At 36.7% G+C, this 25,806-nt stretch overlaps 1 protein-coding gene across 2 annotated transcripts in view; it reads left to right on the top strand.

Moving 5' to 3' along the window:
• Positions 1-25,806, top strand: part of LOC149416797 (uncharacterized) — a 542,858-nt gene that overhangs the window by 474,729 nt on the left and 42,323 nt on the right. For both annotated transcript variants that reach the window (XM_089640969.1, XM_089640967.1), the window contains one exon: positions 20,753-20,889. In XM_089640969.1, coding sequence (XP_089497095.1) covers positions 20,753-20,889 — 137 coding nt within the window. The remainder of the gene's footprint in view (positions 1-20,752; positions 20,890-25,806) is intronic.

The raw sequence follows: 25,806 nt of genomic DNA, 5'->3' as shown, positions 1-25,806 counted from the left end.
AAGGCATGCATTATTTATAAAGCAATTTATATGGTGTATCCTTACAGGAAATGCTAATATGCCTTCGCCTTCTTAATCTTGTTTGTTTTGTATGAACCGTCTTCATCACTTCACGTTTGCTTTTAGAGAGATTTACTTCGATGATTGAGTTATGTTGATTGTATTTCGGGGTTATTGGGCCGTGCATTATGATATATTAGACGTAGCAGTGGATTCCATGATCACAATTGCAATATTGGAAATATGACAAGTTTTGTATTGCATCACCCACCCACCTACTATATTCTTATGGAAGTAGTAGTGAATTCCATGCAATATTGCAAATGTGGCACATTTGGTATTGCATCACCCACCCACCTCTGCTGGATGTATTAGTGGATTCCATGATCATATTTGCAATATTGGAAATATGGCAGATATGCTATTGCATCACCCACCCACTCCTGCTGGATGTATTAGTGGATTCCATGATCCTATTTTCAACATTGGAAATATGGCAGATATGTTATTGCATCACCCACCCAGTCCTGCCGGATGTAGTAGTGGATTCCATGATCATATTTGGAATATTGGAAATATTAAATACAGTATTGCATCACTCACCTAGTACTACTGGATATAGTAGTGGATTCCATGATCATATGTGCAGTATTGGAAATACGGCAGATTGGGTATTAACATCGCTCATCCGGTCCTGCTGAAACAAAATCTTAAATCAATAAATTTAAATTGTTTTTTTTGGTTATTTTCTATGTTCTCTTTATCATAATATGAACAAATTTAATTGTAAAATCCTACCTGTACAGTCGTTAATTTGTGGACTTCCGTTAGACTAATATGATTTTAGATTTTCACGGCCAAAAGAATTATCGTGATTTATTTGGGTTTTTTCCGTGTTGCGCTACATCCTTTTTTAGCCAACGTTTCGGACAGCGTTACAGTGTTCATCATCTACTCTGATGTTGGCCACTCTAACGCTGTCCGATACATTAAGAAGATAACCCAAAAACAAATCAGGAGAATTTTCCTGGACCTGGTATTTGAAATCTAAGCATTTGGTCACTTTTCCAATATTGTAAGCTTTTTTTTCGGCTAACTCCTTTACAAAACATAAATAAACAATTCACCATACAATAATGGTTATATATCAGTTGTGTAAAATTTAATACGCGTTTTTTAGTAAGCCCTAAAAGTCTGCAATTTATTTATTCTCTCCAAATAAATAGATTCTTTAAATGAAAAGTTTTAGATCAATCATTTATCAATTTGCTCTATATATAAAGCTTTGCATTTACTTTTTGTGTGGTAACTTTTCTTTGATCCTAAAATCGTTGCAATAACCATGACTCACTCTTATCCAAAGTTTTTGCGGTGATGAGAAATTGCAGTGGTAATGCATCTTAGCCCGCACTCTGCACTTACCCAACATTACACAACATTAGCAGTCAAACTGGTCACAGTGCACTTCCTGGTTGTCAGTGATTAATGTTCCCAACTGCAACGCACTGAATGCTACTAAATCTTGAAGGTCTGATAAATGGGGTATTATAAAAGCAATATGTTATTGAAGACAATATTAGCGATTTCTAAACGAAAATTGGTAGAGTGGTGCCCCGGCAAGGCAAGGGTCCCGGGTTCATGTCATAGATGTGACCGTATTTTTTCTGTTTCAAATTTTCGTTTAGGAATCGCTAATATTGTCTTCAATAATTAAATATTACATTTTGAGGTTTTACTCATTAAGTTATTTCAAATATAATAAAAAAAGCATTATTTTGTATTTCAAACCAGACATTTCATTGCTATTCTACTTGTTTGAAAATCTGTTTCGTCTGACGTTTGTTCAGCATTTTCTCCGTTTGAAATACTTATATTAAATATCCATTTAGCGTTTAACTGTCAAAGGAAAGGCAAATGACCGTATTGTAAGTTATCAATTATTTCAAAAAGAAAACAAAATAAATTCGTTACAGTGAAAATCTGATAATTTACAAGTTTCCACAGATTTAATGGAAAATTGAAGCCGAGTAGTTGTTGACGCAATTACATGCATCCCTCTCTTGTCTGACAGTATGGCGTACCTACATCAGTGACACTTGCAAAAATTTATTGTGCATCGTAAGTCTGTTAAAAATCCTGTTCAGTGTGAACGTTAAGTGTTACCTAGGTGCGTTTAATTAGAATGTATTACTGAAGCTTATGGACCATGTATTGTCCCTTATATCCATAGTATCTTTGACAAGACCAAGGGTAAGTCAGAATTCTTTCCAATTCCAACTGTTAACCTCGGCTACCCCAAAAGTTGTGTCAAGCATTGATTACAGTCTACGACAAAACCACAAACTGATTCGTATACAATCTTGCGACTACAGTATTAATTACTAAGAACGCGTTGTTTCGCAGAATTTTAACAATTCATCAAAGTTTATGTTCTTTTTTTCAAGTTCTGTGAAACTTCCATTCAAGACTTGTTTTTATTTTGGTGCTTTGAAGCAATTTGGCTATAGTAAAATAATAACAGAACTTGAATAGAACATTCACAGAACTTAAAAATTAACTATGAAATTTATGAATTGTTAAATTTTTTTGAAACGACCCGTCCTAAGTATTTTTTTATTCAAATTGTAAAGTCGTTGTTATTTCATTCAAATATTCGTTATTTTACTCAATTTTATTTACACATCTTCTTCAGCTTTTGAAGGTGGCAATTAAACTCAAATTATTCTGACGTTTGGCTGTTTTATTGGTGCTTACTCCTTCATAAATATTCCTTTATGATTCATGAATAAATAGTATGATGTCTACGAGAAATTCCTATTGTCATTAGATTTACGATATAATTTCGAATAATGTCTATGTATATTTAACATCGGAATCAAATACCAAATATATAAATTATTACTAAAGCAATGTCTTCCTTGGTAGAATTTATAAGGTGGTGCGGTACGTTTGGTGACTAAGCAGGGTTCATCGTGTGAGGTGGTTTATGGATGTGCCTACCCATCAGCTGCGTGGCGTATTAAATCGGGAGAGGCGATTTTAAACTGTTCATTATTTAACATTTATTCCTGAAGTCCTGGGAAGATCCAAAACTCATTGAACATTCCTAATTACGGAGGTAATTGAAATTCCCAGAAACCTATTGATAAGTATTAAGAGAGACGACGCGACGGCGCTAAGCTTAATGGTTCTCGGTATCTGATACTTGACGGCTACACCAAAACTAAACGCCGAAAACGACATAAATTCAACTTATTATTGCATTAAAATACCGGTCCTAAGAGGATTAACGCGCACAACACGGTGTCTCTAATCTCTAAATATTATAAAACAAAGTCACTATCCACGTCTGTCTGTTTGTGCACTTAGTTCTTCTAAACTACTCAACGGATTTTGATAGGGTTTTCACTGTGAATTAGAGAATTTCTTCCGAAAGGTTTATATATATATAATACATGCATATTATGTCAAAAGAAAGCAGAAAAAAGTATCCTAGCAACGCCTGGAACACGTCAGCTAGTTACTTCTATATACATAAACACAAACTTAACCACAATTACATGATGATGGATTCTTTAATGCTGTATGAAACGTTGGCTAAAGAAGGAGGAAGCGCAATACGGCATAATATCCCAAAAAATAATCACGTTGATCTAAATGAGGTCATGTTGTGCTCTCATAAATATCTATTTATGAGACTAGATTCTTACCCTCTAGAGCAGTGTTCCGCAAAGCGTGTGCCGCGGCAAACTGGTGTACCATAGTTATCAATTGGTGTGCCGTGGAGAGAGATTGATTGACCATGAGATTGGTTGATTGATTGGGTTGAGAACTTATGACTAGTTTGTATTTTCTGGTGGTTTGGCAAGTTTGGTTCTACGGCGGATTGGGACACTGTCAGCACAGAAAATAGACCAAGTTGAAAGGAAGATTTGTAAGGTGGCAAAAACCGACGCTATTTGGTGCCGCAAGGCGCCCGAGGCAATCGGTCTAGCCGACTTTCAAGTCGGCTTTAAGGATCTAACTGAGACTTGCGATTGTTGCGAACATTAACAAATATTTGCGATTAGCCTGATTCTCTGGCGGATTAACAAGATCGGTTCCACGGCGGATTGGGACACTGTTAACACAGAAAATAGGCAAAATCTAAAGGAAGACCTGAATGGTGACAAACCGACGCTAACTGGAGCCGTAAGGCGCTAGGTGCAATCGGTCACTGCCGACATTCAGATCGGCCCAAATTATAATCTTACTGCATTTATTTCAGAAATCCCCCCTACCCCTCCCACGTACGGCAAAATACTCATAATATCGATAAAATGACCGGTCACGCTAAGAGAGCCTTTTTGGACGCCACAATCAAGGAGCGCAGGAACAAATGCTCTAAGAACCTACCGATGGAATTCCCGGAGGGAGCTACCGGATATAGGATCAATATACTGACAAACAGGCCAGAATTTACATTTGCAACGTCGAGGGCCACTAGCGCCGGATCACGTTCACCGTCAAGGCCCGGCACCAGCGCCGCCTCAGGATCACCGTCGAAGTCCGGCACCAGCGCCGGATCTCAAGCATCAAGACCAACGTCACCAATGGAGGTTCAATGGACCAGGGCTACGGCCTCCAAGCGCCCTCATTCGCCTCCAAAGCCCGTATTTCGGCTGGTGCACCCGAACAAGTACGAAACGCTACACGAGGTAAGCGAGCCGAGCCATGAGACAGCGCCGCCAGCCCAAAAGAGACGCCCGACGCCACCAGGACCAGTGGCGTCCACCAGCCGTGAGCAAACAACAACGAGCACACTCAGAAAGAGTACTCGAGTACCCCCAATTATCATGACAATTGGATCCATGACACATGGACAAATTACCAACGAAGTTCAGAAGCATATAGGAAATGCAAACTTCAACTTCCGCTACAACAAAGGTGGCAAAATTAGCGTTGTGGTGAGCTCCGTAGAAGCCCACAAACAGCTGTCAACAGCTCTACGAGGCGAGGAAAGGCCTTTTCACACCTTTACCACCGAAGCTGACAAAGTCAAGAAGACCGTCATCAGGGGACTTCCGGATATGACTTCAGACGAAATTATGGAAGACCTGGAGGCCCAAGGCTTCCCTGCAAGGACAGTCGTCAGAATGACCACCCCGGGATTGGAATACCCGCTATACCTGGCCCACTTTGGCCAGGAAACAAATATGGGCCACCTGAGAGCCGCAGTGGTCTACCTGTGCCATTGCAGGATCTCAATGCGTAAATACCGGAGCAACCACCTCCAATACGGCACACAGTGCCACAGGTGCCAAAATTTCGGACATGGGTCCAGAAATTGCGCCCACGTAGCCCGCTGCGTAAAATGTGAAGGAGCTCACGCCACACCGGAGTGCCCCAAAACGAATAGAGAAGAGCCGGCCGTCTGCTGCAATTGCGGTGGAGCACATCCCGCTAACTACAGTGAATGCCCCAACAGGGTGGCATATGTAGCTGCTCTCCAACGCAGACAGGAGTACACCAACGCCCAGAGGCGCAAAGAGGCAGAGCCTCGTGTACAGATCCCCTCGGCCCGAGTAGACGGCCGGTCCTGGGCCGACGTAGCGGGCCGAAACAACCACCAGCAACAGGCTCCTGAACCTCAAGAACCACGAAGGGCCCCACCGCCCACACCGGAACAACGCCAAGCGCCTCACACACAACGCCAAGCGCCAAACACCGGAAACTCCTCTGATGACGAGGACATAATGTCATTACTCCGCAACCTCATCAGAGTACGTGGAAGACTGGCTTCTTGCTCATCCAAAGAAGAAAAGCTGATCATTCTCATGGAACTTCTCACCGACACCATCAATGGATAAAGAGGGCCCAGAGGTAAAAATCCTAATGTGGAATGCTTGGAGCATCCGAGCCAAGATAGAGGAATTAACTGAGCTCACAAGCAGCTTACAGACTGACATTATTCTACTTTGCGAAACGTACCTCAAAGAAGATGACCGACTCAGAGTGCCAGGATTCGACGTACACAGAAATGACAGATCCTCTACAACATCGACTCGTAAAGGAGGCGGAACTGCTATACTCACTCGCCAGGGTCTCCGGATAACAAGGATACCCACGCCAGTACTAGAGAATATGGAAGCCACCGTAATCAGGATGGAGATAAATAACCAGATGCACACTATTGTCTCGGCGTACTGCCCTTCAAACAAAAAAAACATCACGAGAGGCGATCTTAACAAACTACTGGCACTAGGTACGAGAGTACTCATAGCAGGTGATCTAAACTCCAAACATAGGTACTGGAATAATTTCAGAGCAAATAAGAACGGCAAAATCCTATATAATCACATGGAAAATCACGAATATAGATTACTCGCACCGGACAGGCCAACACGTTACGATAAAAGAAGCAAATATCCTGCAACTCTCGACATTGCACTGGCAAAAAATATTATAAATATTTCTCCCCTGATTACACAGGATAAACTAACTTCCGACCACCTACCTGTGAGCTTTTCGATAGGCGGAAGTCACGTGAGAATAACAAGGACTCAACTCGATTACAAAAACGCCGATTGGAATGGGTTCAAGAAATTTATTAATGAAAAAATTTATCTAACATCCGAGACACTATCAACTACGGAGGGCATAGAAAAAGCCGTGTCAATCCTCACAAAATGTATTCAAGAAGCTCGAGATAAATTCATCAAGAATAAGAAAATTAAACCCTTCCAAGTAGAGCTCACACCTCACATAAAATTCCTGATCACAGAAAAAAATAGACTACGCAGGATTTACCACAATACCCGAGAGGCATGCTTCAAAGTAGCAGTAAATTCTCTCGGAAGGGAAATAAAGGAAGAAATTGCAACGTTGAAAAATACTCTGTGGTCAAAGAAAGTCGAATCTCTCAGTACTCAGGACAACTCAATATGGCGAATGTCCAAGGCCCTGCGACATCAAGATAACAGCATCCCGCCCCTGAAGTGGCCAAACTCTCCGGTCCTGGCACTCTCAGATGAGGAAAAAGCAAATTTATTGGCAGACGGATTCGAAAAAGCATTTTCGACAACAGACGGGATGGAAGACCCGGAAACAAACATCCTGGTGGCAGAAACGGTAGAAGAACTGAACCAAAAAACGCAGACCGATACGGAGGATATAAAACTTTGCACCCCGAGAGAAGTGGCCCTTATCATAAAGTGCCTCAAACCAAACAAGGCCCCAGGCGAAGATCAAATAAATAATATCCTGCTAAAACACCTACCGCAGAGAGCAATAATTTATATTGTAAAAATATTCAACGCCTGCCTTCTACTCGGCCACTTCCCGACATCATGGAAAAATGCGTCAGTCCTACCGTTTCACAAGCCAAACAAAGATCGATCGAATCCGTCAAATTATCGACCTATCAGCTTATTACCAACACTGAGCAAAGTCCTTGAGCAAATCGTCCTAAACAGGTACCTACCTCACCACGAGCAAAATAAGACCCTTCCTGACGAACAATTCGGTTTTCGAAAAAAGCATTCTACAACCCACCAACTTACGCGAGTCGCAGAACAAATTATTAGAGGATTCAATAATAAACGATACACCGTAATGGCGCTATTGGACCTCGAAAAAGCCTTTGACACGGTGTGGATAGAAGGCCTCATATACAAAATGTACATTACCAACACGCCAACTTACATCATAAGAATTGCGCAATCGTACCTAGAAAACCGAACCTTCACGGTCAAAGTGGGCGATGCTACATCAACAAGACGAAATATACCTAAAGGAGTCCCGCAGGGAAGTTTACTCGGACCGCACTTTTTCAATCTGTATACCTACGATATACCTCCGCTAAATGAGAAATGTAACAAGGCAATTTATGCGGACGATGTGGGAGTCTACGCTACCTCAAGAAAGCCTGAAATGGCCGTGAAATACGTACAGAGAGGCCTCGACACGCTCACTGAATACTACAAAAAATGGCGGCTGAAACTAAACGAGACTAAAACTGAAGCGATAACATTCACGCGAAAACTCAAAAATAACATCCCGCAAGCCAAAATTCTCATGGGTGGAAAGCAACTAGATTGGAAATCCGAAGTCAAGTACCTGGGACTCACAATGGACTCAAAACTAAATTGGAAAGCTCACATCGCCATAGCGACGGCGAAAACACAAAAAGCAATAGGATCGATAAGCCCAATATTCAACAGAAAGAGCTCGCTAGCTAAAAGGAAGAAAATTCATCTGTACCTCAGCCTAATACGCCCTGCGCTAACATACGCTTTACCGGTTTGGAGTAACATTGCACACACTACATTCAACAAACTTCAAGTTACTCAAAACAAATGCATAAAAATTGCCTACAACACACCACGATACACAAACCTAAAAAGAATACACGAACGAGAAGATATACCTACATTACAGGAGCACGCATACCAACTCACATCACGATTCTACAACACTCTAAACCCGGATAATCCGTTAATTAAAGCGCTGGGTAATTATAACTCGCCAGCGGATCTCGCATTTAACTACAAACATAGGATGCCCAAACACCTAATCATGAAGTTCCATGAGAATGATGACAGCGCCAGTGAAGAATTAGAAGAAGAAGATGATAATTATTAGCGCAACGTATCCTTTTTAACATAACAAAATGTTTTTATCCCACACGTTTTTTCCCTCAAATGCTTTTTCTCACCGCAGGTAGATGTACAGACCACCGAAGTGAAAAGGACGCAGCCAAATTATGAAAAAATGAAATATTTACATTCAGTAATTCACAAAGGTAAAACAGCGTAAAAAGTTCAGAACTTATTGTTTTTCTTTTTCTTGTCATTTGTATGAGGTTTTTTATCCAGTTAAGAATTTTTCCTCATAAAACTCATTAATGTAATATAAAATCAGTCAAGTAAATACAACCATCAGATGGTAATAGTAATAAGGCCAAATGAGCCGCAGTACTAGTCAGCTAGAAACATGAAGGGTATTGTTATAAGCCCTAGCTAGTTAGAGGATTACGAAAGAATCCATAAAATCAAAAATCAAAAAAAGTGTGCCGTGGAAAAAATTCAAGGTATTGTGAAGATTTTTCACAACTCAATCGTTATTGATGCTATGACTTGTAGTTATTTTCTATATGAACATTTTCTATTTTACATTGTCTTTGCCCTTCACATTCATGTACTCTCCATTCACTGTCATCTATGTTTTTTTTATTCGTGTCAATATTATGGTTTTAATGGACATATTGTCCGTAAATTAATAAATAAATAAATAAATAATAAGAAAACAAATGGTAGCAGATGAGGGATAATATCAGTCACTTCTGTTTCATACAGAAGTATGATGGCTTTCTAGCGGAAAAGTGCTTTTTCGGATTTACGAGCTAAAAAAAGAGTCCCAGACGTTTTTAGAGGCCCAGGGTTCAGATTTTGCTTCTGTGTTTAAAAAAGAAGAATGGATAGTAAAACTTGCATATTCGCTTTAAATGAGCTTAATAGAAAAATGCAAGGCAGGAATTCTTATATTTTAACGTCTTCGCGCTAAGTTGGTATTATTGATCAGCCACGCTGGCAATGGTAGTAATGAATTATTTTCAAATGACATTTGGCTGTCAATTCAGAAACAAAGTGCAGGCTTTGCTAGTGAAACACTTGGAGCTATTAGCAGAAAAAATTAACTGTTATTTTCCTGAGTGTGACCTACAACCTACGGACTGGGTATGAAATCCACTCTCGGATAACATTTGCCTTGGACACTTACCGATAAACGAGCAGGAAGAATTCATAGAGTTAAAAACTGATTGGACATTAAAACTAAAATTTTCCAAAGTAGAGCTAGCATATTTTTGGCTGCATATAAAAAATGAGTATCCACTGCTTTCAAAGCATGCTGTTAAAATATATATCCATTTGCCACAACCTACTCTTGCGAATTGGGATTTTCAACTCTCACTACTATTAATAATATTATTTAAACGCAGACAACGCACAGTGAAGAATTTAACTATCGGTAACTCCGATAAGTCTTCGAGTATAAAATCATATCCAAGAATAAAGAATATTATCGTGTCTAGATTACATAAGGACACAACAGTAGAAGAGATCCGGGCACATCTGGAGAAAAACGAAATAACAAAAAGTGAAATAGAAAAATTCATCGCACATTCTCAAGAATACGCAGCTTTCCGTATAGGTGTAACGGAGGATCTATACGAAAAACTTTTACGGGAAGATTTATGGCCTCGAGGAGTACCGGTAAGACATTATCGGTACTTAAAACCAAAACAAAATCCTATTGATGATAATCAAAACCGGACCAAAGTGAATGAAAATGCCGCCGCGAAATGACTAGAGAACCCCCTAAAAGTGAATTCTCTCCCTTGCACAATTTTTTACCAAAATGTACGGGGATTAAGATCCAAAACCGATGATTTCCTACAAAGTGTAATAATACAGAACAACGATCTTATATTACTATCAGAGACATGGCTTAACGACAGCATTTACAATAGTCAACTCTTCGATCAACGGTATGACGTGTTCAGAAAGGACAGAACCTCGGGACATTCAAGGGGAGGAGGAGTACTGCTAGCCGCGAGACGTGACCGTGCAACTCAAACCCAGAGACTTACCTATCTGGAAAGTAAAGACGAGAATATGTGGATAAAGACATGCCTAAATGATTTTGGTGTTATTTACATATGTGTTGTGTACATTCCACCGGCATCGCCAAATAAAACATATACCGATTTTTTTGATAAGATTACTGAGAATTTTAACTTTTTAATCAATAAAAAGATTATTATAATAGGCGACTTCAATCTAAAATCTAGTAACAAAGGCACCGAAATGGATCTCATATATTTTATGAATCTTTTCCAAATGGAACAAAGCAACTCTATTACAAATGTTAAGGGAAGCACGCTGGACATTGTTATCAGCAACATTGATTTAAAAGTATATAAATCCTTATACTCACTAGTTAAAGAAGACGCTTATCATCCATCGTTGTGTATAGAGATTTCGCCGAACAAAAACACAACCAATTGTCAAACACGAAACTTGTGGAATAATATTGATAATAGTGTTAGGCGAGGATGGAACTTCGAACATGGCGATTTTAAAGCTCTTTATTGCCATTTACAATCTCATGACTGGCAACCTTTGAAGGACATAAATGATGTTAATTTAGCGACACACTTTTTCTATTCCATAATTTATAAATATTTTGATATGTGTTTCAAAATTAAGCGCACTCCGAGGAATGGTAGAAAATATCCTAAATGGTTTTCTAGTGAGATTGTTAGCGACATAAAACTCAAATTCAAACATTACAAAAAATGGAAGAAAACTGGAATGGTGAGTGACCGGGAAATGTTTTGTCTACTTAGAACAAAAATAAAACGCAGTATTCGATTAGCACATGTGCAATATATTAATTCTATTGAAAAAAATATCAAATGCGATCCCAAATCTTTCTGGAAGTATATCTCGTCCAGAAGAAGTGATGGCGGGTTTGTTGACCATGTTACTTGGAATAATCAGTCTTTCTCAGGAGCAGATATTCCAGAAGCATTTGCAGACTATTTTAAATCAACTTATAGTAAGGAAGCTGCGGACTTGAAATCTTTTATACCTGGAAAAAATACGCCAACAAAAGCACAGAATGTTGATATTCAAAATATTACAAACACTGACATCACCGCTGCTGTTAAAAAATTAAAATCCAAAACTTCTTTTGGACCGGATCTTATTCCGTCATTCGTGTTAAAGGGATGCTTTGAGCCCTTATTAACACCTCTCGCGTATATTTATAATCTCTCACTTAACTCCGGAATATTCCCAGACCTGTGGAAAATCTCTAAAGTTACACCGTTACATAAAACTGGTGATAAGGCTTCAGTCTCTAATTATAGACCAGTGGCGATCCTATCCTCTCCAGCCAAGTTGTTTGAACTAATAATTCATAAATGCATTTATACCCTAGTTGAACCCTTTATAATTGACCAGCAACACGGTTTTAGGTCTGGCAGATCTACTGTGTCTAATCTAATGGTTTTTACGGAGTACATATCTCAAGCTCTTGATAGTAACAATCAAGTAGATGTATCATACAATGACTTCGCAAAAGCCTTTGACTCAGTAGATCCGCTTATTCTCCTAAATAAACTCGACCAATTTGGATTTTCAGCGAAACTTCTATGTCTATTTGTAAGTTATTTCTCAAATAGACAACAATACGTAACTTATGGTATTTTCCACTCTTCCAACTTCATCACAAACTCTGGAGTTCCACAGGGGTCGAATCTTGGACCCTTACTTTTCTCGCTATTTATCAATGACATTTACCATTGCATAAAATTTTCCAAGTTTCTCTTATTCGCGGATGACATGAAACTATTCCTTTTAATAAAATCTTTGGAAAATTGCTTGCAGCTACAAAGTGATATAAATTCTATCGTCGAATGGAGTCATACCAATAAATTAGGGTTTAATATTAAGAAATGCTCCATTATGTGCTACACCAAGGCAAACAAAACGATTTACTATAACTACAAAATGTCTTATTCATCTCTTCAGCACATTGTTATTTCAAGAGATTTGGGAATCGCATTTGATACGCACTTAACATTTCACGTCCACATAGAAACGATATGCAACAAAGCTTTAAGAATGCTAGGATTTGTGCTAAGCAACTCCAGACATTTTTGCAGCTCGGCCGCGATTCGTGTGCTATACTATAGTTTAGTACGTAGCATTTTGGAAAGTGGTTCTGTAATATGGGGACCAATGGATTTAACTTACTCTCAAATGATAGAGAAAGTACAAAAGAAGTTTCTGAGATATTTATATCTTAGAGACTTCGGATATTATCCCTGGTTATATCCATCAGCCTTTTTGTCCGGCATGCTGGGTATTAATAGCCTCACCGATAGAAGGAAAACTGCTTTGCTGATAACAGCATATAAACTTCTAAATGGTAACGTCTGTATTCCCGATATTATAGAAAAATTTGAGTTTTATGTCCCCGACAATTATACAAGAGCGCGCAGGCACAGAACCTTTGTCGTTCCAAAATGCAGAACCAACTTACCATTAGTAATGCCGCTCGGAAAAATGATTATGTTACTAAATTACCTGTCCCCTGATATAGATATTTTCCAACTTAATATTCACCAGTTCAAAAACGCTATTATTACTTAATAAATTAAAATAAAATGTATGTTTATTATTGGTTATGTATAACTGTAAATGTGCATTTAAAATAAAATAAATAAATAAATTAAATAGAAAAAAAGAGAACGTCTGAGGACGATCAATGAAGAGATAAGAGCAGCCTTATCAACGATTGCTCCAAATTTTGATCTCCTGTGCTCAGTTAAACAGGCTCACATTTCTCACTAAATATCTTTTCATATTAGGTATATTGATTTTAGTAATAAATAAATATAAATAAACATTGCTTTTTTCTTTGGTGTACCTCTAAAATTTCTTGATTTGATAGGTGTACCTTGAACACAAAAAGTTTGCGGAACACTGCTCTAGAGACCCTATCTCTAATTTCGTCCGACGATCACAGTAGTATCGCTAATAAGGGTGCTAAAGGCTTCACCAACAAGATAAGGGGTCTGACCATCGCCATTGGCAAGTTAGTCTTGCAGACACGGAGAAAAGTATTATTTTGCCGGTGCTTATGTGTTAAAACACTAAAAATTATCAATAATTTTGAATAGACGTAATAAACTCGCCCCAAAAAAATATTATAAGAAATCAGAAATTTATTAATCCTTAATATCCATTAAATTTTACATTTAGTGCCACCCTTTGACAATGAGGAATACTAGTAATATTTAACTGCTAGGCCCTGCGGGCGGCACTCAGTCAAGCTTCGCCCAGTTTTAGTGATACTAACAACAGTTAACCTATAATAACCCAACCTAACTTAACCTATAATTTTATTATACATATAAGTGTCAGATTTAAAGTTTTTTTGGCTAATTTTACAATTTTCTAGCTTCCGATTGTGTTTCATGTTTTTTTATTAGTTTGGCAGTGCCTACACTTCCTACAAAAAAACGTATTATGCGCGAACTATCGTATACATATCGGTGTTTTGTCAAAATGGTGTGAAATTATTATTTACGTAAATAATATTAAATATCAATCTTGTAAAAAATCGTAAATGCAAAGAGTTGTTGTTTATAGTCATTAACTTGAATCAAATGTTTGTTTTCTTTTTAAATGCGTATTAAAACGCTAGTTTGGTAGTTTGAATAGATGAAATTGTAGGTATTTGTTATGGATAAATTATTCGCTATTATGCCGCCAGAGGTGTGCTCTATCGGCCAATATGGAAACTACTCCAGCGGCCGGTAAAGGAGGGATTGACATTTTCAAGGAACCTTAGATGAACATATGCGGAATTTACCAGGAACATACGATTTGAATTCGACCAATCAGAGGGCCCAAACCGTCCAGACGCTGGCGTAATAATACTATAAGATAATTTAAGACAATATTAGTGACTCCCAAACGAAAATTTGAAACGGAAAAATCATGAAAAGTTTTGGTCGCATGGAGTTGAACCCAGGACTAGCTCCAGAGACAGTTGTGAACTTATTCACTTTAAAATTTCAAAAATCAATGTAATTAATATATCTGTAGTTTTTTCTTTGCCTTTTAACCTGACGACAGAATGGTTGCTCTAATCGTTCAACATTCAAATTTTGTAATCAAAACAAGTTTAGTTTCATTGAAGTTATTCTAAATTAATGCAATGCATCACACGTGCATTCACATTATCCACCATTGTGTGTGGTCAGAGTCAGTTTCAGAGAATTATTGCTAAAAGTTCCTTGGGGGTTCCGCAAAGTGAGATTGCTAATTGCTGGCTCACCCCATTGTTCCCAGTTCTCCCCAGACTGGGTAACTAATATTAATGTTGAAATTACCACATCCATCTGACAGTTACATTAGTATGATATATATATTTTGAATGCATATTTTAATAGATATTAACTCGTTCTGAAAAAGGCTGCGTTTTACACGATGCGTTTTTTTGTCCAGTTATCTTTTCGTATAGATTCGAGATTTAAAAAAAGGACGTGTTCTATTTTGGAAACAATTTTCGTATAGTTGATGGGGGGACATTATTTGACATATCTCGTCTGTCATCATTTTACGTTATTATATTATGTGGAGATGTACTTTACGTTCGTTTTATTTTTAAAATATATAAAAAAAAATTATGTGAAACCGCACAAAAGTCCCAATTGCTCCCAACCGTCCGGAGCCAGCGAGACTATGGCATTTCCAATAGGTGTATGCTGTGAGGCAAAAATTAGGGGTGAAAGGAGATAGGGAAAAGGACGGTGGAGATGTATCTGACTACTTAGATACCAAACACAGCCAAAGCCATTTCAAGCAAAGTTTCAATCGGGGTGATACGGAAAGATCTTTCACTATGGAACGCAAATATACTATGTATTATTTTAAGTGAGTAATTTTTTTTATAATCCCCACAAAAGTCCCAACTGCTCCCAACCGTCTGGAGCCAGTGAGACTATGGCATTCCCAATCGGGGTATGTTATGAGGCTGAAGGTAATGAGGAGAGGAATAAGATGGGAAAGAGGTCGGTGGGGAAGTACCTGGCTATTCAGGTCTGGTCACAAAACACGGCCAAAGCCATTTCAAACAACTTTTCGATTCCTAATGGTAGTCTTATAGCAGGTGGATACTGAGAGTATCGTCCACTCTGGAAAGTGCCGCAAATACTGTATATTATTTTAAATGAGTAAATTGTGAAATAACACAAATTAATCCAATAAATTTTACCTGTACACACCGGGATTTGAACCTGCGACCCCTGGCTTGCTAGTCGAGCCAGAGGTCTCTACCACGATGGCGGTTTATGTTTATTTCGATTTAAAAAATACTGTAATGTGCGTTTATTACTGATTGTGAACGATTGCGTCTGTTGGGTTTTGTGAATTTCGCGTGTATTTTTAATGATTTGTTGACGGCAACAGCAAAGACAAATGACGGATTCTTCCAAGTAATCTATGATTATTTTCAAGGTGTTACCGTTTTTGACGATTTAGTACCATCCCAAAATATAATTTCTTCTCTAATGGCAACCGGCATGAAAATTATAATCGTGAAAATCCAAGATTTTTCATATGGGTCCCGATATAGATTCCATATGGGATAGTTATGAAAAAATGCACCGCACAAAACACTCATAAATCGTTAGTAGCTTTAAGAATCGATCTCGGTTCGTCCAACTGCAAGTCGAACGTCCAACCTACCGAGTTATCGAGCACTTCAGTTATTTGTGCATTGTAGGCTACTTGGAGAACTAATGCCTCATTCACAAAAGTAAATTTTGAGGCGATGATTTTTTTGGCATCTTGTTTTTGTGTGGAATCTGACTCGAGTGAAATGTACACAGGGGAATCGTACCAGCGACTTTATAAGAGTGGTTTTTCCGTCATTAAAAACTCGAGAGCTTTCAATTTCCACTTTGATTTGATCAACGGTTGATACATTCAAAATATGTACGTTTGAAATGAATCTTTAATTTTTTTATTTTATATTATATTTTTATTATATCAAATATTTGATATACATAACAATTTAGTGGAACAGTAATCATGAAGTTATATTTGCTACTTCCACTCAGAACATTAGAACGTCAAAAGACGTAAATATGATAATAGCGGTCAAGACATTAGAACGTCTTTTCACGTAAACGCGCGAGATTTTACAAAAATCGATTTATTTCCATCACTAGTATACGGATTGCCATGATTTAAAAAACAGAGTATCGATAATGAATAACGCTACGCGTCTGTATTCAAGAATATCTATGGAATGTAGAGGTGCATTATCTAAGTCGATTGGATCTGTCATCTTGTTCGTGGCGATCCACTACGTCGTGTAATATTTTGAATCGAGCCGTTATCAATAACACACCTTACGTAGATGGTGATAAGGCTTAAATTCCCGCTTTACACCATCCACCTGTTTTGATTATGCAAGAAAAAATAATGGCCAAAAATTGCCTTTTATTTTATTTTGTTGATGTTCAGGCACAAATATTTAAATGTTTTTCCATCATTTTATAAATAACTTCATTTTCCACATTGTACAATAAAACCATAACCGAAAATGGGTTCGTAAGTAGGAGGTTTTGAACTTTAAAGCAGTGTTCATAGGCCTTATACATTATTTTTTCTGGGGTTATAAAAAGACTTATCTAAAAAATACTCGATTATTCAGAGGCCAGGATGTATTCTACTCACAGTATTTAATTAATACATCTGAAACATTTCTAGGCGACCAAATTTTCAAACCAAAAATACATGATTTTGCATTACTACGTAGTGCATCGCCTTAAATTATATACAACCTCTACATAATAATAATTATTATTGTTGTTTGTTATTATAACCTTCTTGTAACTAGATTCCATGCAGTTTAACACATATACTATTTCTGCAAAGTATTACCAACTGCATCCAATCTAGATACAAGCGAGTATCTAAATAACTCAGACATGATATTGTTGTTGCAATTATAAATAATTTTCGATCAAGTAGTGCTGGAATGTAATTAGGCTGAGTAAATCAGGGCTGTCTATAACGCTATTAGCAATTTTAAAAATAAAAGTCAATCTGAGAGTTTTAATCATTTTAATTCTTTCATCGAGTGGTTGTAATTTGTAGTTTCTATACGTAGAACGAGTTTTATGTCAATTTTTTTTTATGGAATCGGAATGGATTTTAAAGTAAGGAGATTAGACAGAAGAATTATATTCAACTTGACTTCGAACTAAAGAAGAATGTAATATTTTTAATGTTGAAATATGTTTAAAATCTCTGCCAAATTTGTGAAATGAGAAAGAAAGAAATTGAGTGGAAGAAATTGAGGTAAGGTATTGAGATAAGAATAGTGTTAAGTGTATGTCTATTCAAATCTAGTTTCAAAAACATAGCTACAGCCACTTCAAGGATTACAAGTGCAGGTTTAATTTATTTTATTGGATTTTACGCCCAGCTGGGCTTTTACACAGATCGTATGAACATAATGTAATATTTTGCCTAAAGAACTATCGAAAATTAATTTAAAAAGGTTTTATGGCATACATTAATGTAAAACTGATAAAGTTAATGTATTAAAAAATATTTTTAAACCATATGTTTTTTTTATTAATTTCTATTTCAAATATAATTCTTTCATTTTCATACAAAAAAAGAGATAAACATCATTAGAAGTTACCATAAGTAATTATCAACGATGAGGTTATATCAAAAGAAATAAAATAATATAAACCGAAAATGGATGACAAATAAGCATTTATTTTAATTAACGCCTCCCTAATTGAGAATAACGTGTTAAGAGAGTGAAACATTAAATTAAACATGAACGTGTAACATTAAATTAAAATAGAAAACAAACATTATTGTACCAGAAATCAGTATGACTATTTACCTGCTACTATAATGTATAGGATTCAGAAAAGTGCTGGTCACAATGAGTCAAATAAATCAATAGAATTTACCCCCAAACTTGTCCGGATTCCAGATCATGCATCTAATTGGTTATTGATTGTGTCCGATAGTTGGTTGTGTACGTGTTGCAGAAAAATTTACACTTTTTCTTGTGTCCATAGTCGGTACATTGAATTTAGTAGTAGCGACGATGGCAGGGTGAATACGTAACAACCAGGTTAAAATAATTCTCCCGGGTAGACAGACAGCGTAATTAAATGCAATATTGTTCGTTAAACTTGCGTAATTAATGTCTTCAATTGGAATTTTGAGCTTACAATTTATGTAGGTAACCAAGAAGTTTGTGATAAACCCGTTCTATATTGTTAAAGTGTACTTTATACAAAGGAGACCAAATAGCTGAATAATTCTACTCCTCTTAACTTCTAATTAATGAAATGTAGAGCCGTTATTTTACAAGCAAGGGACTTAAAATCATTTAAAGTTCTACAAAGGAAGCCAAGCATGTATAAAGTATTGTTAATTGCAATGAATTTCAAGTTTTCGTCGAATATTACATCAAAGTCATATGTTGATGCTAATCTGTATTCAAATCATAATACAACAGCAAAATAAAATATACCAGATTTTGACGCATACCTATTAATTTAAGATTTTATATAATATGAAAGTTCAATTATTTTGAGGTTGTGTTCGTTTCATCGGTGAATCAAAAATCTGCTATAGAAATGATAAGTTTTAATCCAGTAGTGCTAAGTGGACGCTAAATCTATCATCATGATACATTATGTCTTGATATCTGATTTAAACCATCTACACCTACAAGTAAAAACCAAAAAAAAACAATGTGACAATTCAATTAAAAATACCTTGGAGCATTTTTTTAAATTCGTCAAACATTTTAAATTTCATCTCAAAATCTTATTGAAAATTTAAACGGAATACTATTACATAATTCAAGAAGGGGCAAAAGTAATATTATAATATGAATGTGGGACAATTTTTGCCATTGTGGCCTGACATTTATGTTGTAGACAGACAGAGATTTAGTTGACAACAAGCAATGGAGCGATACACACGTGAAGAATGCGGATTTGTTGTTACTGCTTATTTGACAAATTTCCGGTCTATTGTTTTAACGCAGAGTGAATTTCGTCGTTGTTTTCCTCGTCATCCTGCACCATATGCTCGAACAATTAAGCGTTTGGCTGAGCGTCTCGTGCAAACCTTCAAATAAACTTTCCGTGAAAGCAGAGCCCATTTTGTTTCTAACAATATGGCAGCCAATTCATACTATGAAATTACTTTAACCCCACCCGCGGCATACGCGGTTGTCGTTTGTCACATAAGAACGGGTCTTTTTTGGGACTCGTTCTTGAGTTTAAGTGCTCGACTATGGAACAATCTAAGATTTGTGTTCATTCCTCTAAGACCTATGTTCCTTCATGTCCTCAATAAGACCCTCCACACAGCATCCCCAAAGATGAGATAGGCCCTAAGGGAAATTACTTTCCTTTGTGGAGTCGATGTAAAAAAAACTATAGTATATTAATGAATCTCCCACACACACAACTTCAGTTTACTTATGTGGTAAATCTTCTATATTATCTATGTAAATAAAAATGTAAAAGTTCCTTTGTTCAAAATCTTAAATCTCCGAAAGTTCTTTACCAATGGCTTTCAAATTTTGCCACAAAGTCGAAATTTGATTAGACCTATAGAAAACACCTGTGACAGGTAAAACGCGTGCTTTTATGTAAAAAAAACAGCGCCATCTGTTGGAAGTAAAAGCAACAAGTGCTATTGTTTCTCTATCTGCACAGACAGACTGGGCCACAGCAACATGTGGCGGGGTACAGTTAGTATTATATAAAATTATTATTACATTTTAACTTTATTTATTACATAACCGACGAGACATAAACTTTCAATTATAATTGCATAGTCATCATGAGAGAGTTATTGCTCCATGTCTCATAAACAACTCGCAGTTATTTTTTTTTAATACCTTCTTCGCAAATGGAATGCACATTTATTTATTTAAAATGTGACAACATAAGTTATTCAAAAACCTAAATGATTTTTTTTTTAAATTAAAATTTTTAAATAATGTAGAGTATTACAAAAAACATGATATCCATCAATTAAAGAAAAGATATACCTGCATAATATTTTAAAATAAACTTTAGTACAGAAATACAAATTTGATTCTATTTTTAAACTTGTTATTTTTTTTCTAGGCAGTGGCCGTCAACCAGCGGCCGGTGGTTTGGGAGGGCGCAGAATTCATCATAAGTTGCGAAGCTCGCGGGGCTCCGCACATGACCTTCAGCTGGCTCAAGGATGGAGTCACCGTCAACGTCTCCAGGGCCACCAGGTAGGAACCACATCCCACACTTAGAACTTGACACGGTTATTTTTGCAGTTGGCCAAATGAGGAAAGAACTAACCAAAATTCACAAAATCTATAGAAGCTACACCACCTACTGCAAAGTTAACGGTGTCTATTCAGACTGTCTAGATCTAAAACTCTTGTTATAATAAGCGAAGACGATTTACGTGTAGTTCCCGTGAGCACTTAGGCCATGGGCCCATTTTGCTATCTTCCATTTTACCTCATTCCTTTAACAGCAAACCGGTCTCTTTTATAAAGTTCACCAGGGTTGTCATCGGATATGTGGCTATGTCTTCTGGTTCTACAGTGTGTCTTCCTAGGTATCTGAGCCTTGTTCCCAACAGAGCAGGACATTGGCACCAAAGGTGAATTGGAGTGTCTTCATCCTCTTCACAATTCCTCCATCTGTTGGTGTTTTCCACCCTCAACAACTGCATTTGCCTCCTGAGATGGCTGTGCCCCGTTAGTAGTCCTACAAGTTCCCTCAATGAATTCTGGTCCATAGTGAGTAGTTGCCTGGTTCCTCTAGGGTCTGGTCCGTTTGTGGGTACTTTGCATTGCCTCATTCCGAGTGCCAGCTGACTTGTACCCGGTATTTCATAAAGTTTTATATAGAACCAGCTGACGTGTACCCGGTATTGCTTAAAGTTTTATATTGAGAACGGGCTGACGTGTACCCGGTATTGCTTAAAGTTTTATATTGAACGGGCTGACGTGTACTCAGTATTGTTTAGTTTTATATAGAACCAGCTGACGTGTACCCGGTATTGCTTAAAGTTTTATATTGAACCAGCTGACGTGCACTCGGTATTGCTTAAAGTTTTATATTGAACCAGCTGACGTGTACCCGGTATTACTTAAAGTGTTATATAGAACCAGCTGACGTGCACTCGGTATTGCTTAAAGTTTTATATTGAACCAGCTGACGTGTACCCGGTATTACTCAAAGTGTTATATAGAACCAGCTGACGTGTACCCGGTATTGCTTAAAGTTTTATATTGAACGGGCTGACGTGTACTCAGTATTGTTTAGTTTTATATAGAACCAGCTGACCTGTACCCGGTATTGCTTAAAGTTTTATATAGAACCAGCTGACCTGTACCCGGTATTGCTTAAAGTTTTATATAGAACCAGCTGACCTGTACCCGGTATTGCTTAAAGTTTTATATAGAACCAGCTGACCTGTACCCGGTATTGCTTAAAGTTTTATATAGAACCAGCTGACCTGTACCCGGTATTGCTTAAAGTTTTATATAGAACCAGCTGACGTGTACCCGGTATTGCTTATAGTTTTATATAGAACCAGCTGACGTGTACCCGGTATTGCTTATAGTTTTATATAGAACCAGCTGACGTGTACCCGGTATTGCTTATAGTTTTATATAGAACCAGCTGACGTGTACCAGGTATTGCTTAAAGTTTTGAGGTTGTGAATTCTAGCGAACCTAAAAACTGTCACTGTTTTTCAGGTGTAAATAATATTATTCTGAAATTTTTTTTCATAAGTTTTGGTTTCACTTGATCGTGCAACGGCTCCCTCGGGCTTGCCAGGCTTCCACCATTAACTACTGTATACCAAATTGTTACTAACGACGCCTGACGCCTCAAGCGTCCTTGACTTTTTCTACCGTTCACTACTGTATACCGTATTGTTACTGATAAATAAAAAAACATTATATAGACTTTTATTCTACTCCGTATATCATTCAAGTACAAAGATAATTCATTTTCCTCGAGCATCTCCGACTTCTTTTATAATTCAAACCACTCTCTTAACACTCCTGACACTAATAAGAAAAAACTTTGAAAATTTCAAAGAAATCGGTCTAGTATTTTTGGGTGTATGGGATAAGCAAAGAAACATTCATTTTTAAATATAAGGATAGGACTAATTGAAGTTGATAGACTGTTGAAGTTGATTCAATATTGGATTCAATATTTGGACTATTTGTATCGGGCGTTCGATGGTATAGAAAGTCTGTTCTCACTGATCTATTTCATAGATTCTATGATCATAAAATATATGACTGGGAACGCGCCGTTAGTTGCGATCGTAGGGTATAACTTTTCCCGACACTCAAGATCTCTATACTTGTTGTTGTGTGACTTAAATTTGTGCAAGATTTGGCACAACAACAGGAAATATGAAAGCTTCTGGTTATTATTTGCCTCATTTATCAAAGTAAATGAATTTCGTAATATGATATAAATAGCAGTGCTGGCATCAAGCGGGGTTGATATAAGACGTTACCCGACCGATCTATCATGGCATAGAACATGAAACCCCTACTACGGTGTATATACGAGATGGTACGTTATGGGGTAGAATAACGTAACTGCGAACCACTGGAACTTCTACTAGAGCAGGGCTTCCCAACTTCTATCGGGTTGCGACCCCATTTTACGATAGTCCAGTGACCGCGACCCCAGCGGAGGGGGGAGTGCTGGAAATTTCTGAAAATTTTCTGAATCTGAAAATATAACGTACGCAAAATTTTAGGTAAAGAAAAACATCTAAAGTGGTTTTTTCAATATAATTAGATTTTAATTTTTATTAGATAGATATTTTTTGGATGTTTGTCATTTTAAATTTTTTTTAATATTTCAAATTAAGAGGAAGCTACAAGCCAAAATGTGTATATTCTCGGTATACCTTATATTGTAGGTAATAGGCATTTAAATCGCTTGACAAACGGAGTCTAGAAACATTCGATTTAAAGCACAAAACGGTTTTTTATTTATTTTTAAACCAATAAATTTAATCAAGTGAAACTGTCACAGATAATCTTAGCTATTATACTGCATTTTTTGAAGTTGTTTCTTTTACGCGTTCATACATTTCTATCGAAAAAATGTTTTTTTAGTAGTTTAAATTAATATTTTTCATTGAGTAATTTATTTTTTATTTGTATTCTACTCAAGCGAAACGATAGGAAAACCTTCAATTTATCTAAAACATATTTTTTGGTATTCGTAATGTACACCAATTCATTATAAAGATTAATCAAAATAGTGATTTAGCATTAAGCTTCGCTTGTTAAAGCGTTGAAAATCCACTCTCGCATACATATGTAGAAGTGAATGGTTGTAAAACTCCAAAAGCAGCATGCTAAATTTGTGATATTGCTGATATTGATATTGATTGATATTAAGTCAGACTTATCCAATAATAAAAAAGCATATAAAACGAATTGAAAAACAGTAAAGACGAACGAAGATAATGGTAGGTACCTAGCTACAAATTAGCTACACCTAAATAAAGCAATGACAGATTGCACAAAAACATACTCGTACAGCAATAAGGATATTAAATAAGGATTAATAATGATATTAAATTATTATTATTATTATTATCAACGACATTAAATCTTGGCTTAAGGAACTGCCGGATAAAGAACTTAATAGGATACTTAAAACATCGTCGTAGAAGTTTATGGAAATCCTTACCCAAAACATGAAGTCGAATCATCGAAGTCGCTGAAAACTTCCAAAACCTAGTCCCCTCAACACAGGATCTCCAGTGAAGAGGACTACGAATATAATCAAAATCTATTATACATATATATAAATATACGTATTCTTGTAAAAATGTAAAAAAATAAATATACAGCAATTAAATTTAAAAAAAAAAACAGTAATAATATGATTTCTGAACATGGTTTTGATGAAATATATGATTACAGTGTTGTCCAACCCTGATGAACGCGAGGCTATGTACAAAAGTAGTTGTATATTAATCTTTTTATATTTTCAATCCAAAGTAATGTTTTTTTTAATATCGTGCATAATAATTTTCATTTTATTTTAATTAAATGTGTGCAAGTGATATTATGTCTTGTCAGGTCGATATTAGTTCCTTGCTAGGCAGATTGCCCTGTTGTAAGGAACCAAATGATCGTGAAAATTCGAAATACTGTTTTTATTATAACTAACTCCTAAGTTTTTACTAGGTGTGTCATAATATGTATAGTTTTAAGTGATGATATTTAACAGTGTTTCAGACTCCTCTCTACTCAAGCTAATCAACCATTTGGTCATTATGGGACCGATGTAGGACATAATATGTACAACATCATGTTTAAGGCAACATACGACTCTAATAACGAGGGTTTGCTCGACGCTCACATTTTAATTATTTCTGATGAACGTATTACTAGAATTTCAAATGTTTTTAGAGGGATCCCTACTGATGTAAGTTATTTATATTTAATATTAATAAAAACAGGACCTTACCATCAAAATATTTTATGTAAAACGGTTTAATTTTTATAAAACGTTTTTCAACTATAAAATTAGCGGTAGGAATCAGATTTTATTTTTCTAGGCGATGAATTAGTGCCTTCCCGAGATATCCCTTTAGAAACATTTTTGATTTTAGTAATACGTTCACCAGAAATAATTCAAGTAAACACCACGGAAAGATCGTTTTTCTAGGCCTGCTAAGCCTAAGTCGACCGTAGGTCCGTCCATTACACCGGGCGCGCAGCGAATATTGTTTTTACACTTCTTCATCACTTATGTCGTTAAGATTCCATTTTATTTTAGCCATTTGATAAAGCAAATTTAACCACGGGTCTGTCCATTGCACCAGGGCCGAACTTTTTTGCACGTGCATGTGCTTGCGTTGTTAAGATTCTGGCTTTATTTTAGTGTGTTGACTCATCTTAATTTAATTGTTTTAATGTTTCTGGCGGTCACCCCACAGAAAACCTTCGCGACCCTATTTGTGGTCGCGACCCATTAGTTGGGAATATGTTATAGATGATCTTAGTTAATAGATATCTCGTTAATGTAGAAGGTATATTTGGTGTGTTGTGGTGGCGTAGCAGAGTCTGATAAGACATCATCACATTACTGCATATAATTTTTTAATTATTCCCGTAGCAACTTCTTTTCAA

This window comes from Hesperophylax consimilis, chromosome 16 (assembly GCF_061612785.1).
Source record: "Hesperophylax consimilis isolate HC1 chromosome 16, BYU_Hcon_1.0, whole genome shotgun sequence".
NCBI lineage: Eukaryota > Metazoa > Arthropoda > Insecta > Trichoptera > Limnephilidae > Hesperophylax > Hesperophylax consimilis.
This window is presented reverse-complemented; position numbering and strand designations above follow the sequence as displayed.